This window comes from Nelumbo lutea, chromosome 4 (assembly GCF_056320005.1).
Source record: "Nelumbo lutea isolate HS-2025 chromosome 4, American lotus-T2T, whole genome shotgun sequence".
In the NCBI taxonomy this organism is placed as follows: Eukaryota; Viridiplantae; Streptophyta; class Magnoliopsida; order Proteales; family Nelumbonaceae; genus Nelumbo; species Nelumbo lutea.
In genome coordinates, this window is record NC_142687.1 from 90,996,080 (window position 1) to 91,010,794 (window position 14,715).

General features: G+C 35.4%; 1 protein-coding gene across 3 annotated transcripts in view; it reads left to right on the plus strand.

Annotated features, from left to right (window-relative positions):
- Nucleotides 1-2,005: 2,005 nt before the first annotated feature.
- The window catches only part of LOC148861759 (uncharacterized), a 55,268-nt gene continuing 42,558 nt past the window's right edge, over nt 2,006-14,715 (plus strand). Inside the window, exons 1-6 of one of the 3 annotated variants that reach the window (XM_088985501.1) lie at nt 2,011-2,286; nt 5,564-5,645; nt 10,452-10,555; nt 13,097-13,166; nt 13,795-13,921; nt 14,077-14,171. In XM_088985501.1, coding sequence (XP_088841627.1) covers nt 10,546-10,555; nt 13,097-13,166; nt 13,795-13,921; nt 14,077-14,171 — 302 coding nt within the window. In that variant the 5' untranslated portion in view covers nt 2,011-2,286; nt 5,564-5,645; nt 10,452-10,545. Of the gene's footprint in view, nt 2,287-5,563; nt 5,646-10,451; nt 10,556-13,096; nt 13,167-13,794; nt 13,922-14,076; nt 14,172-14,715 lie in introns of all 3 variants that reach the window. The other 2 variants (XM_088985500.1, XM_088985503.1) reach the window with 2 other exon arrangements.

Here is a 14,715-nt window from a genome sequence, read left to right on the forward strand (position 1 = left end):
TCAACACAACAGCCACATCTCATCTAATAACATCTTCCCCATAAATACAACATCTCATCTAATGACATATTCCCCATAAATACAAGTATGGGAGAAATTCTCGATGTACGGACAGGAGATGCTGTAACTGTCTCTAAAGTCGGTATGAGGCGCGCTTTTTTACTACATGCATTTTTTTTTATATATAACGGATTGGTTGAATTATCGAATTATCAAATTGCCACGTGGAGGCACTGCAAGTGGCTCCCACTTGTAGATCGGGTAACGGGTTCGTCAAAGGAATCTGAGAACGTGTAACTTTACCAGCAGGAACGGTACCAGGTCCACTGCAATTGGTGAGGTCCTTTTTTTACAGGTTGTACGTGAAACATTCTCATTAGAGGATTGGATGTAGCCTGTAGGATTGTTCTTGCCCGGGCCTGGGGTCAAGGACAGTGAGATTCGGGGTCAAACAGGGGCTAATTTAGCAAATGAATATTTAATAAATAATATTTTGATTTGATAATGAGAGAATAATAACTAGACACTGGTAAGCGGTAACTATAGAAATTAACAATGAAAATCTCGGCCTGTGATTGAGCCAGTCCGTGGTCCGTGGACGGGTCGACCGGTTTATTGGCTGCTATCCACGAAGCTGATGTTTTTCATTCAGCTCCGTTTGGAAAGAGAAAAAATACAAATACAATTATTTTTCTTGAACCGTACTTATTTGTTTGAATTATTTTCAGATGGAACCTATTTGTTTGTTTGAATTCAATTTTACTTAATTATATATGATTATACATTTAGGTTGCGTTTGGTTGCTGTGCAATTTTTTTTTTGTTTTAATACAAATGTATGGGAGTGCAAATGAAAAAAAATGCAAATTATCATTTAATTTTGTTTTGGGTTTTACTTTATTTGTTTCACATCTTAATTTACTTATTTTGTACTGCAATATTCAAACAAAGCAAGTTAAAATTTGAAACAAAAAATAAGTCAGATTTACACTCAAATCATTTGCAATGTTATAGTTTTACATCAGTGCAAATATATTTGTGTTGCAACCAAATACAACCTTAAGCTTAGTTTGGAAGGAGTACAAATACAAATGTACAAAGTGCAAAACCTTGTATTTTTTATTATTTTGTATGCATTTGCATTCTACATATTTGTATTTTTATATTCCTTTCAAACTGAGCCTTAAAATTTATATTCTTTTGTGTAAAATCACGTGATATGTATGTGTGCATGTAAATATTAACTATATATCTATGCATCCCAACGTAAATATTCACTTTATATAGTATAAAATTATTAGTAAAATGTTTTAAATATTGTGTTTTTATAAAATAGAAATTATGATATTGGAAAAAGTTATAACTAATCAATGGATAACATAAGTGATAACCAATAAGGTGATATTTATCAAAATTCACTGGGATTTTGATTGGTCAAAGCCGTAGTATGATGCCCTTTTTCATTAATATACAGTATAAAAAATTTTTAATTTATTTTATTAATGATATATAATATTTTGATTATCATTTAAATTAATTTTGTTTGAAATGCGCTTTTTAAATTAATTTGTTAATACAATTCAATATCTACAATATCCCTTTGCAATGCGAATCCGATATAAATCCGACGTGTAAGATTCGATGCGAATCCAAATATATAAAGGAATCAAATTTCAATCTATCTGAATCCGATTCTATTCAAAGATCCGTTTGGACAAGTGGAACGTAAACGGTAGACGGCATGGGGGAACAGAGTTCGAAGCTCTGCAGTTCTACTCGTAATAGAGGGCCAATCACGACACACCATGTCAGGGCCAGATGTCCTCGGCTTGCGTAGAGGATTCGCACTGTAGGGAATGTATCTACGAACTTACGAAGCATCTTAAAATATTGTAATGATTGGTGGAACCCACAGAGGTCTTCGTTCCCGGAAGCGAAGAGACACGTGCGAAGCCCGTTGCCCGAGGTCACCCGCGTGTGTAAGTACAGAGAGAGAGAGAGAGAGAGAAAGAAGGCTGTTTCGTTTAGTTGTTTGACAAGAAAAAGAAGCTTTTTCTTCAGATGGGGGAACAAAGCCGAAGACGAGTTCTCTTCTTATTCTTTTAAGAAATCATCGTCCATCGAGGGGTTCGATTGTTTTTTTTTCTCTCTTTCTCTTTCTCTTTCTCTTTTGGAATTCAAACAAAGCTATGAATCTGAGGTTCTGAACTGCAAATAGAAAAAACTTTCTGATTTTCTTATCTTAATCGATGGAACAGCTTGTCAACTTCATCATTCGCCCTCCGAGGTAACTGCTCAACCTTGAATTTTCTCGTTTTTTTGCTACACTTAGTGAACCTTTCTGGTAGTGTGTTTTGTCTCTACATGATTTTGATATAGCTTGTTTATGGGCCTCGTTGTTTGTTTTAGATTATTTCCTTTTTGGTTTAGTAGGTACCATGAAGGTGAACTTTAACCGTATTTGCTTTAATTTTCGTTGTTTAATTGGTAATATTGAGATATTATGTAAACTTGGAAGGTTTCAGTGGTATTTTCTTTGGAGGGCTTAGATTACAGATGTTGAAATTTAAACCGTGTGCATCATTTAGTCTTTTTTTTTTTAATTTCTTATTTGTTTTAATGCTTTTTGGAGTGAAATTTTGATATGGTTTCTTAGGTGATTGGAAAATTCTAAATTTCTAATATTTTGTTTTGCGGAAACCGACTTTCTAGTTCGTTTTCTTATTTCTCATCGCAGTTTCTATTTTAGGTTTCTGATGCGGGTAGCTGAATTTGGATCTCTTTTTCATTTCTGTACCTTTTCCAATTGAGTTTTCATGTATGTGTGCGTTTAATCAACAAAACTCAAGGAATATGTGTCCCTTTTAGGAAGGTGGAATTGGATACTAGAATTAGATGGATTTTTATGTTGTTTATTTGTTATTTCTACTGGGCATTCGTGGTTTCTGCAAGTCTGAACATTTAGTAATTTAACTTGGGAGCTTTCTTAATATTCAGTTCAGGGTGGGACTTCTAAACCTCTTAAAATGTTGCCTCAAAGGATGCAACGGTAATCCTGGTTTTATTTGACCTGCCTACCTATTTGGAATTTGGAGTGAGTTTTTCAAGGTAGCTAGAGTTGAAAACTTGATAATTCAAATAGTATATAAATAAATAAATAAATAAATGATCCAAAGCCCCTTGGTTTTGTGGCTCAGAGTTAGTTGCATGCTTATAAGTCAGACCAATTCAGAATTTCCATTGGCCTATTGCATTATTAGCTAAAATTTGCACATCATAATATTTGAAGGGCCTGAAGATGGATGCTGAATGTTAGAGAAAAAAAATGTATTCAGGGACCTCACCTAACACTTAATTTTTTAGGTTCAATGGTTTCCTTAAGATGGTAGCAAAGCCTGTTTGACTAAGTGCTCTAGTGTTCAATTATCCTCACTGCCCCTATTATAATGAATTAAGTTTCAGCACAAGATATGGGTGGACCTATGCTTGCCCATGGTTCAAGCCTGATGGGCTTTCTCGTGAAGGGGCATGTTAGAGAATAAAAACCTATTTAGGGGCCTCAACAGTTTAAGCTTTTAGGTTCAATGATGGTTCTTTGAGTTAGATGAGGTCCCTGAATAGGTTTTTATTTTCCAACATTGAAGGTTTTTTAGCTTGATGGTTGATATCCAATGATTTATATCCATTGAGAGGTCTTACTAGTTAGCACTGAAGCTGTACATGCCATTTGATAAACTGACTTTTTGACTTCTGGTGATATGGCCTATACTATATGACCAAGTTCTTCATGATCAAACTATTTTGAGAACCTCGTTGGAACCTCAAGAACTACTTTTGCAGGTTATTTTTCTTCAATTACTTTTGCATAGAGGAATCAGAGATTGACTAGAATGAGATGATAGTTGCTGCTAGGCCAATTCTGTTCTCAAGGGGTTAAAGGGAACATTGTTTTTGGGCTCAGTTGTAAGGCTGAAAATCAAAAGTTGATAGGTGGCAAAGTTTAAATACTAGTGGGGTAGCCGAGGCTACTCAGTTTCTGTACTGTTTCTCAATTTAATTTTCTTAATGAAATTCCCATTACTGATAAAAAATGGTACATTTCTATTATAGACATGAGGATTATCATATGGATATTAAACTTGGAAATGATTCAATTTTTCTTACCATTATGATTTATAGCAGAGTGTTTTCTTTCAACATCTTCCCTTATAAACAAGGTTTAAAGTGTCAGTTCTAAATTTCTAATGGAAATGTTGACTACTTAAAATAGGAAATATCTTGGAAATATTGGAAATTTTGTGTATATATTGTTAAAATTTTAGCTCTCTTCCTGTGTAACTCTTAGAACGTTTAGCCTCTGCTTGTACATCTTCTCATATACTCTTTGTCTCTTTAGAATAAAGTTACCCTTTTTCTCAAAAAAAAAAAAATCTATTAATACTTTTGAAATTGTAAAAGGACGTACTCTTTTAAGAGTGATAAAAATGGTTGCACCATTTCAAGATGGTCTCTTCCTCCACTTTATCAATTTAAGGGTTTAAGAATTATTTTATAATACATGTTTTTTTGAGACAAGGTAAAGTATAACCTTTCATTAATATGCAAAAGAAAAAGCTGTATGGCAAGAGGCTGTCCAATGGGAATTGTACCTGGATTGTTATAGAATAAATGCTGTTGATATTTTAGTTATAAATAGTAATTTATTATGCTTTGTTTATTATAACAAGGTTATGATTTACATATAAATATGCTTCCTAGGGTATTATATCGTTTATCCTTTTTATAAGAGTTTAAAAGCATTAAAACATTAGCTGCATTTTATTAATTAGTTATAATTAAAAATATTTTATAGAAGTAAATAAGAAAGAAAGAGTCATCTATAGTAATAAACTTGAAAAAAATACTGGACTTGAAGATGATAGAATCATCATCATCCATGCCTTATGCCAACTATATGGGGTTGGTTACACGAATTCTGGTTTGCCAATCTGTTCTATTTGAAGCCATATTCACTGTTAAAATTTTTAGTGCTTAAATCATTTCTTACTACTTCTACTGATGTCCTTTTTGGTCTACCCCTAGTTCTTCTATCCCCTTCCACTTGTAACAAATCACTTCTAACTGGAGCTGTTGGTGGTCTTCTATGTATGTGACCGAACCATCTTAGTCTACTCTCTCTCATTTTATCACCTATTAGAGCTGCTCTTAGGTTCCGATGGATGACTTCATTCTTGATCCTATCCAAGAAATTATTTCAATAATATCTATCTCCATGTTAATTGAAAGACTTACATTGAATGTAATTGACGGTCGTACTTATCACAAAAAAAAAAAAAAAGTAACTGACAAAGTAAAACTTTGTGAGAAGTACAATATAAAGGTTCTAATGTACTAAGGAATATGTTCAGATATTTTCCAATATTATTTCATGTCATTACCTGTGGAAGTGGAAGTGGAAATATGTCATAGAAATATTAGGAATTATATATATATATATATATATATATATTAAACCATGCTCATAAATTCTTTTTAGTGATGTGGGACTGTTTTTTGGTATGCAGAGCTGATTATAATCCAAAAAATGACTTATTGGAGCAAGAATTTACATTACAAGGACAGAGGTTTCACAGAAAAGACCTGCAGGTAGTGGTTGTTTATCTTCTTAAGAATGTCAAGTATTTGCTTTCCTTTGCTTTCATAAATCTTAACATATAAGATTTTCTTTTTCTGTTTTGTTTAAGTAGTACTTAGAACCTCTATGCATCCTCTTCCTCATTTTTTTGTTCATTTTTTCTTCTCACATAACTTGGTTTTGTTAATAATACTAATGCTGATTTATTATTATAGCTATATTGTTGTTGTTGTTGTTGTTGTTTTTGTTATTGTTATAATCATCATCATCATCTTCATCATTAAAGCATTCAGGTTTATGTTTTTCTTTTGATAAATAACAGTATTTCATTAATATAAAAAAAACTACACAAAGAGTATCAGGCCAATAGGTACAAAGCCAGCATGGCTTGCCTAGTACATATCAGAATTATCAATATACCACATTAAAAACTACAAAGCAATTTGTGGCCCTGCTTTCCCCAATCCAAGAACTCTTTAACTGGTCTAGCTCTAATGCATCATCCAGGATGTTTACATTTCTAGGAATGCACTTGAATGAGTTACTCAAATTCGACCTAGCAGATAGCTCATGGTCTGTCAGAGGTTTTGTGGCCACAATCCTTGTTGGAGGAGTTGGACATTCCTGTCCAGGTGCCCTTGTTGTTGTATGGTAATAAGAAGGCTGGCATCAACATTATACATAAGAGGTAACCCAGTCCAACATGACAGAACTAAGCGTATAGAGGTTAACTGACACTTTCTTAGGGAGAAGGTAGTTTCAGGCGATGTCTGTATTCCTTTTGTCAAGACAGATAGCAATGGGCAGATATCTTCACTAAAAGACTTCCTATGACCTCACTACAGTAGACACTTGGCAAGCCGGGTGTGATTGACATCTATGCTCAGCTTGAGGGGGAGTGCAGAAATAAGTGATTCAAAGTGTTCATATGGCCCTAGTATGGGCCTGGTCTTGTTTATTATCATTGTTTTTTTGGTTCTTTTGTTTTTATTGCTGCTGTCCAATTAGGGGCAGATGTCTCCCATTGATACCCACAAACTGTTTTTCTCCCAACCTTCTCTTCTCTTCTTCCCTCTTCCCTCTTATTTGCCCCCCCTCTCTCTCTCTCTCTCTCTCTCTCTCTCTCTCTCTCTCTTCTCGCTGTTCTCTTCTTTCTTACAGAACATTAAAGAAACCTGAGGCTGTGATTGACAACTTTAAACCTTTGTTAAAATAAGATAGGTTACTTAAGACCTATTTAGAAACCCAAGCAAGTTCTTTTTCAATCATGTGTAGGTTAAATAGCCAATGTACGTAGGTTAGTTGACTTTCATGTCAAATTTTATTATATCATCTCAAGTTTAAAGTGTACATGGTAAAATCCACTGTATTGAGCACATATAAGTTAGATATGGATTAAAGGGAGTAAAATCACTTCTATATGCATAATTTGTGGAAATTTTTCTAAAGAAGATAAATGTTCTTAACATTTATAATATGATTCACAATTTGATTTAATCTTTTATCCAATTTATTTTGGAACTGGATTATCCATATTAACTGAAAGACTGCTAGTAACTGAAGCCATGTTTGGTTCAATTCTCATTCTTTCTCATTCTTACCCAAGATGAAATTCCAAGATGGAAAAAATGAGTAAAAATGGGAAGAATGAGAAAATATTGCTACGAACTAAACGTTTTTTTCCCAAAAAATGAATTTTTTTACGGCAAGAATGAGAGTAAAATTTGTAACATGTTTGGTTACAAATTTCATTCTCATTCATTTTTTTTGTTAATCAAAATAATAATATAAGGGTTAGAGGTGTAAAATGTGCCATGCTGGGTCCACATAAAGTGCGGGTTGTGCCATGCTGTCCTCCCCTGGGATAACTTGGGGGGTCGGCCCAGCCTGTCCCACAGCCCAAGCCCGTGCAGGCCCATGCCGTACCGTGGGCCGGGCAGGCCCGTGGGCCAAGCCTTGGGCCATGGACCAGGCCAAAGCTATTTATTTAAAAAAATTGATATATATATATATAATTATATAATTATATAATTATATAATATATTATATTTATATAAAATATATAATATTATATATATGGATATATATATATATATATATATATATATATATATATATATATATATATATATATATATATATATATAAACAATATATATGGGTCGTGTTGGGTTGTGCCAACCTGCAGACCCAAAATGGCAAACATAGATTAGGGATTTTATGATAACAAACACTCATTAATCCAATTAAGACCTATATATATATATATATATATATATATATATATAAACAATATATATGGGTCGTGTTGGGTTGTGCCAACCTGCAGACCCAAAATGGCAAACATAGATTAGGGATTTTATGATAACAAACACTCATTAATCCAATTAAGACCAAAAGACCCTGGTTTATGTTTTAGAATCTGTCATTCCCACAACAGGTTTTCATCTACCATTCCCATAATAGAATCTGCTGATTGTTAAAAGTGTATAAACCCATCACAGATTGGATGTATTACAGCCATTTTATCACTGAGGGTGAGGGAAACAGCAGAGAGCAGTCATCTATCTCAACTATTTTTGTCTCAAAGTGAAAGTAAGGACCCATCTCTACAAATCCAAGTTTCTGTTTTATGGAATGAGGTCAGCTATGCCTGGTTGTCTGTACTTAATTTCTACTTTTGTCCTTCACCGATGGCTGCAAGAAAATTCCTCTTTTCCATTCAGTCATTTCACCACTATTCAGGAGTTTCTGAATTATTTCCTGTGAAATTTACTTTTCAAACTGAAGAAAATAGCCATCTAAAAGCTAAAACACTTTTAAAGTTTTAAGTCCTAAGCACGAAGCCTAAATTTGGGCTTTAAACTTGAAGGTATTAATTATCTTATTGTTTTTTTTTTATAAAAAATGGACTCCTTTTTTATATGTCAACTGGGTCCTTCCAATGGGTCAGTATGAAACCAGTTGATAAATGATTAGTTTGGCTTAATTTTGCCATTTTCTGTTGACCCATCTGATTTATCCAAAAACCCTGCTTAGGGATTAGACTGACGACGATGGATACTAGTTGATGACTGGACTGAATCTGGTTGGAATTTTCCTACCCAAACCTAACTCTGACCTAATTGCAGTAGCAAAGATATGAAAGATAACCAAACCCCATCATTCAACCTCTTAAAAACAAGATTAAATTTGAAAAAAATCATTTGGCTTTGGCATATTCAGAGCAGGCCCATTTGCACCAAAATTCCATTTCCATATCAGTCAACAATAGTACAATTGAGCATGGGATGATCCCATAAGCGCAAATATGCCAACTAAGGGGCAATTATTAGTATCCTCAACTTAGTGGGTCACCTTTATAACAAGCATTGGGTGTTACACATTCGGCATCTTTTGTTGCACCCATCCATCATGAACCAATAGTGCACACTTCAAACTTATCCTAAGGTCTCTAATTTTAACCTGTTGTGTCACTCGAACTTCTCTTATTGAATTTCATTGCGAGTGGTTTGACGTGAGAATTGAACTTCTTTGTCTTCTCTTCAATTCCCTGTAGAAATGATTTGAAATGCACTTCAGAATTATTAAAATGGTTAACTTTTGGATTTCTTTTTATCTACCAACCTAGTAAGCTACCTAGCTAGCTTAAGTTAACGAGAGTGGGTTAGACTTAGACAGATCAGTGCCATTACCCATGGTGATCATCAGCTTGTGGCAGGAAGACCTAAATGTATATACTGATAAAAAAAAAGACCTAAATGTATATAAAAGACCAAGCATAAACTTAATATTCATGTAAACTAGGGACCCACAATAAGGAGAATCATTGACCACCATTCTTTTTTTCTAGTTAACATGGAGTTTGTTTCAGAAGACAGAAATAAATAGATAAATGAAAAGAAAAAAAAGAAATATATAAAAGCCACAGAGTCATGACTGTGGTTTACCTCGTACAGAGAGAGAGAGGGACGAGGGTTTACCTCTCGTACAGAGAGAGATGGGTGAGGATTTACCTTCTACAGAGAGAGAGAGAGGAGCGAGGCCCTTGTACAGAGAGCGAGGGTTCAGTGAAAGTCGAGAGGACTCGAGCTACTCGAGCTTGAACAAAAAAAAAAAAAAGAAGAATTGGTAGGGCACGAAAAATTTTTGTGCCACAAATTTTTGCCGAAGCCCAAATTTCATTCTGGGAAGAATGAGTTCTGTGGCAAGAAATGAATATCCAAATACCTGTATCTCATTCATTCTTGCCCATTCTTTTCCAGAATCAGAAAGAATTAAAAGAATGAGGCTACGGAAAATGAACCAAACATGGCCTGAGTTGATGATTGAATTGTTCCTTGGGATTTTTTTTAGTATCTATTTCTGATGGGTTCAACAGTTGGGGGTTGTGGAAGAATGTTGACTTCATGCTGAAGGGCAAGAGAAATTAGAGGAAAATGCTATCTAAGTAAAGATATGAGTAAAGGATTGTATTCATACCATTCTTTTATCAAAATTAATAATGCTTCAATTGCTAACAATAAAAATAGAAAAAAGGGACGTGAAAAATCCAGTGGACAGTAAGACCTTGTTACAATTTCTAGGAACCTGTCTTTAGTTGAAAAAAGCTCTTTATATGCAAAGCTATTTAGATTAGTTTTACCCAAAACTATGATAGTCAATGTATCAAGCTGACTTTATTGAATATCCTTATCCATACCTTAGTCGTATGTTGAACCTTCTGTGTGTGTGTGTGTGTGTGTGTGTGTGTATGTGTGTACTTAAAGGTTTCAAGTGAACCTATCTTACACTAGATGGATTTTAAAATGCTGCAGGTTACTAACAGTCGGGGAAATGTTCTTCAGTGTAGCCATTATGTGCCTGATGTTATTCCTGAAGGAAAGGCGCTTCCATGTGTGATATACTGCCATGGAAATAGGTCAGTAGAATGATGTATCATATGTTTTAAGGCCTTTCATGCTGGCATTAGATGTTTTACCATGTACATTTAGAACATTTAAACAATGAGTTTACCATATAACATATACAAATCTGAGGTCCATGTTGGTTAGGCCAAATGGTAATATTTAAATGTATAGATTTTCTCCCATTTGTCTATATGCTAGATTAGTAGGAAACTAGGAACTATGAAGTATAAACTGGATCCCACTATTTAGGAAAAAAAATGATTTGTCTTGTTAGGATCCTCCTAATTTGAAAGTATTTTTAGGGATTGTTTTGCTTGGGAAAGTGAATGCATGTGATTTGCTCTAGAGAAAACACGAAGGTTACAAGATCCTATCTTCTCATTTATGCTCATGGTGCAAGTTGGAAAAAGGAATCTTCTGATCACTTATTCCTGCATTTTGTTTTTCTTCCCAGCTTGGCATTGTCTGGTGCTATGTGAAATGGGAACCCTCTCTGTTTACTTTGCATAGCATTTGGACCCACACTGTGCTCCCCTGAAATGGATATCATTTTTTTTGATAAGTAACAAGATCAAAAGAGTCTGCCAATGGAGGGGTAAGATAAAAGTATACTTTCTAATTAGGAATGTAATTTATGCAGTTGAGCATTTTTAAAATTTGAAGGGATCTGGCCTGAGGGCCTTGACCCAACCCAGCATAAATTCTTCAAATTGGGCACCTGACTTGCACAGTTGCATCCCTATTCCTGATCCTCAATAGACTGTGGGAAAGGAAGGTAAAGGCATAGAATCCAATACACACATCATCAATAACAAAAATGCAATATGATGGAACAACTAATCCGGGTTAGTGCCCCCAACCAAATAAAAATAGAAACAAGAAATAAGTGCAATGTATTCTTTCTGACTCCTCTGGTTAGACTATTGTTGTGGGGGTTCATCAACCTAGGAATCCATTTAAAACCAGCTCTTTATTCTGGATGCCAAAGTTTTGGCCTCCCTAATTGAAGGGTGGCCTAATGCACGAGGCTTCCGTCAATGTGGAGTCTGGGAGGGACACTTGTACACAGCCTTACCCCTGCAGATACACAGAGAGGCTGTTTCTCCAAGATTTGAACCCTGGTCACCCAGGTCACAATGGGGCAACCCAATTGTTGTGCCAAGGCCCATCCTAATTAAATACAGTAAATGTAATGGAGCATTAGACAACACAAGTATGCAACCTATGACAACTGGAGAGTCACCCTCAATATCAACTCTGTGCAAACCCAATCAGAGCCCAGTCTATGCCCCTGTAGAAGTGCCATAGTCTCTACTATATGGACTCCCCATTGTAAATAGGAACTAAGAAAGCCACAATCACCTCCTCACTCCTGCTCCTATAAGCTCCCTTCACTTTGGGTGGGCCCAGTTTACATAAAAATAGCTATCATAGTTAAGCTTCATTTGTCTATAGGAGAGCAAGGGGAGGTCTTGCTGAATAGACTGTCTATGAGGAGAGAATCTGGTACTTCATCAACAAATTCACACTTGTGGGGTGCTTTAAAAGAGAACGCCAAATTTCTGTCTTTCACCTCATAAATGCTTAATTTGTAGATGATAAGCTGATTCCTCACATTCAGAACAGAGCAAACACACATAAGGTGAAAGGCAGCAGGAAAGTCTCCTCCTTTGAACCATCTCACAAGTATTAAGTTTGCAATGGAAAGTTTCCCTAGGCCCTAATCATTAGAGGGACAGGTCTAAGCCCCAAGGATTTACAAGGATTTCTCTGGGAGTTTGATGTAGAGCGCAAGGCTTTAGATAGTGAAGAATAGGTCTACAAGCCATGAGAGGCTATTATATTGTTATCTGATAGGTGGGGACAGATAGTTTTAATGGGCCATGGAGATTTTGTCATCATTGATGAGGAGAGATCACTCATCACTGTCAGGCCCGTATCAACCACTCCCAGATTTAATGGGTTCGTCCCAGCAGGCTTGAAACTGTAAGTCCAGCGAAAGAGTGACTATTCATCTTCTGTTAAAATGCTTCCTAGGTGGGTCAAGTCAGTGGATGTTAGCTGATATTGATTCTCATATTCTGGACTAGCTATTGGTACATCCTGAATTTCAAGATGTATCTTGATCTTCATTTGGGGTTGATCTTTGATAAGTGCTAGAAATTGCTGAAGATGGGACTTTTTAGTGTTTTATTTGTCTATTGTATTGTTGGGGTTGTTATTTTGTCTATTTTTCTCTACTTGATGTAGATTGTAATCATTTTCATTTTAATAATATATATTTTTTTGTTTAGCATCAAAAAGGGAAAGCTCAGTGAATATTGGGTTTTGTAATGAGTGAGATAGGATGAGAAGGGTTCTTATGTTGTATTAAAGTCATTTTAGTTCCCCATGTAACACATTAAAATGTTGTCCATTTTATTTATCTTCTTCAGCTTGTATTGCTGGGAATTGTGTTGAGTGTTTTCTCAAAAATCAAGTACAAGGCTTGGCTAAGTTGAGTGGTTCCTTGATTAAAGGTGCAAAATCTGTTTATCCTTATTTTCGTGCAGGACCTTCTTATCTTACATCAAGAGGAATGACTTGTACTGGGATTGTGCTGCCACTTTCAGCATCTCTTTGGTATTTTTCTATTTTTTACATAATGGCCCCTTTTCTTGACTAGGGGCCTGTGCAGCCCTTGATCCTTTTTATTGGAGCTGAAGGGCTTTCTATACTTCTTGTTGTAATTGATAAACAAAAGCTTTACTGAAAAATGAGTATATGATGGTGAAAGCATCTCAGTAGAGGGGAAAAGATCCAAGAGCAATGGGAAAAAAGGTGCTGAATCCTGATAACCCTTTATATAGAAAAGCATTCTGGACTATCACCTGATTGCACCACGTCTAGTCTTTAGGGTCCTGAGAAGTACCTTGTAGTATCCACTATGTGGCATAGTTGTAAATCAAAACAATGTGTATTCAAGATGTCCCCAGAGTCTTGCATTCATAAATGGTGTATTTTGGTCATCTTTTCGTTAGATCTAAGGGTTAGTCTTTGGAAATATATGGTCCTCACCATTTGAAAAGAACTTCTAAAGCTACATGTTCTTTAATTATATCAATATTTAAAATCTACTTATAGTTTTCCTTTCTTTTCCTCTATTAAGTTGCATCTCTCATGGATCCTAAGCCGCTTATCATCTAAACAAATGTCAGCCTCCTATGCTAAATTTGTTTACTGACTTGCAGCATATGTTGCTTTTTCTCAGTGGTTGCAGAGCAGATGCCAGTGAAGCTGCTATAATTTTGCTTCCCTCATGTATTACAGTTTTCACCCTTGACTTTTCAGGATCTGGACTCTCAGAAGGAGAGCATGTCACTCTGGGATGGAATGAAGTGCGTGCTAAGTTCCACCCTCTTTCCAATCTATCCCCATTTTAAAACATGATTTTTTTTTTCCAAACAACTACTCATTATTTCTCTCTACTGTAAATAGATAATTTAATGATCTCCTTCCCTTATTTTTTAATGTAATCTGACATATTTTCCAGAAGGATGATCTGAAGGCTGTGGTCAATTATTTGCGTTCAGAAGGGAATGTATCTTGTATTGGTCTGTGGGGTCGTTCGATGGGTGCTGTAACCAGGTTTTTTGCTTGCCATTCATCACCCATGCATGCAAAAAAATTTAGAATGTAGTGTCTTTTAGTTCACATCAATTTTTGTGTTGCTGATAAAAAAAAAGGTTAACTAGCAAGATAAAACCTCAGGTGATGAGGCATCATTGAGAGAAAGTCCAGTAAACAGTACTCCACCTCACAAACCTATCAATACGCCTTCTCAGACCTAATAATGTCCAAAAGAAACCTATAGAAAGTGCAAGAAAAACCTTTGTTTCCTCTTCCCCTACCACCAAAAATCCCATCACAAAACTTTCAAAAAAAAAAAAAAAGTTCCCATCACAAGAAAATGCTAATTCTCAGACATGAAGCACAAATTTCCCTCTAAATACCAATCAAACCCTAAAAGTTTCCAATCCAAACGAAAATCCAATCCCATCTTGCAAATCTAATTCTGCACTTCTAATGTCATATCCCACCATTATAAATTCGAATTAATCCCGCTTCAAAATATCGATACACCCTGATACAGCGGAAGGGGTGTATCAGTACTTTGAACCTTCTGCCTTGT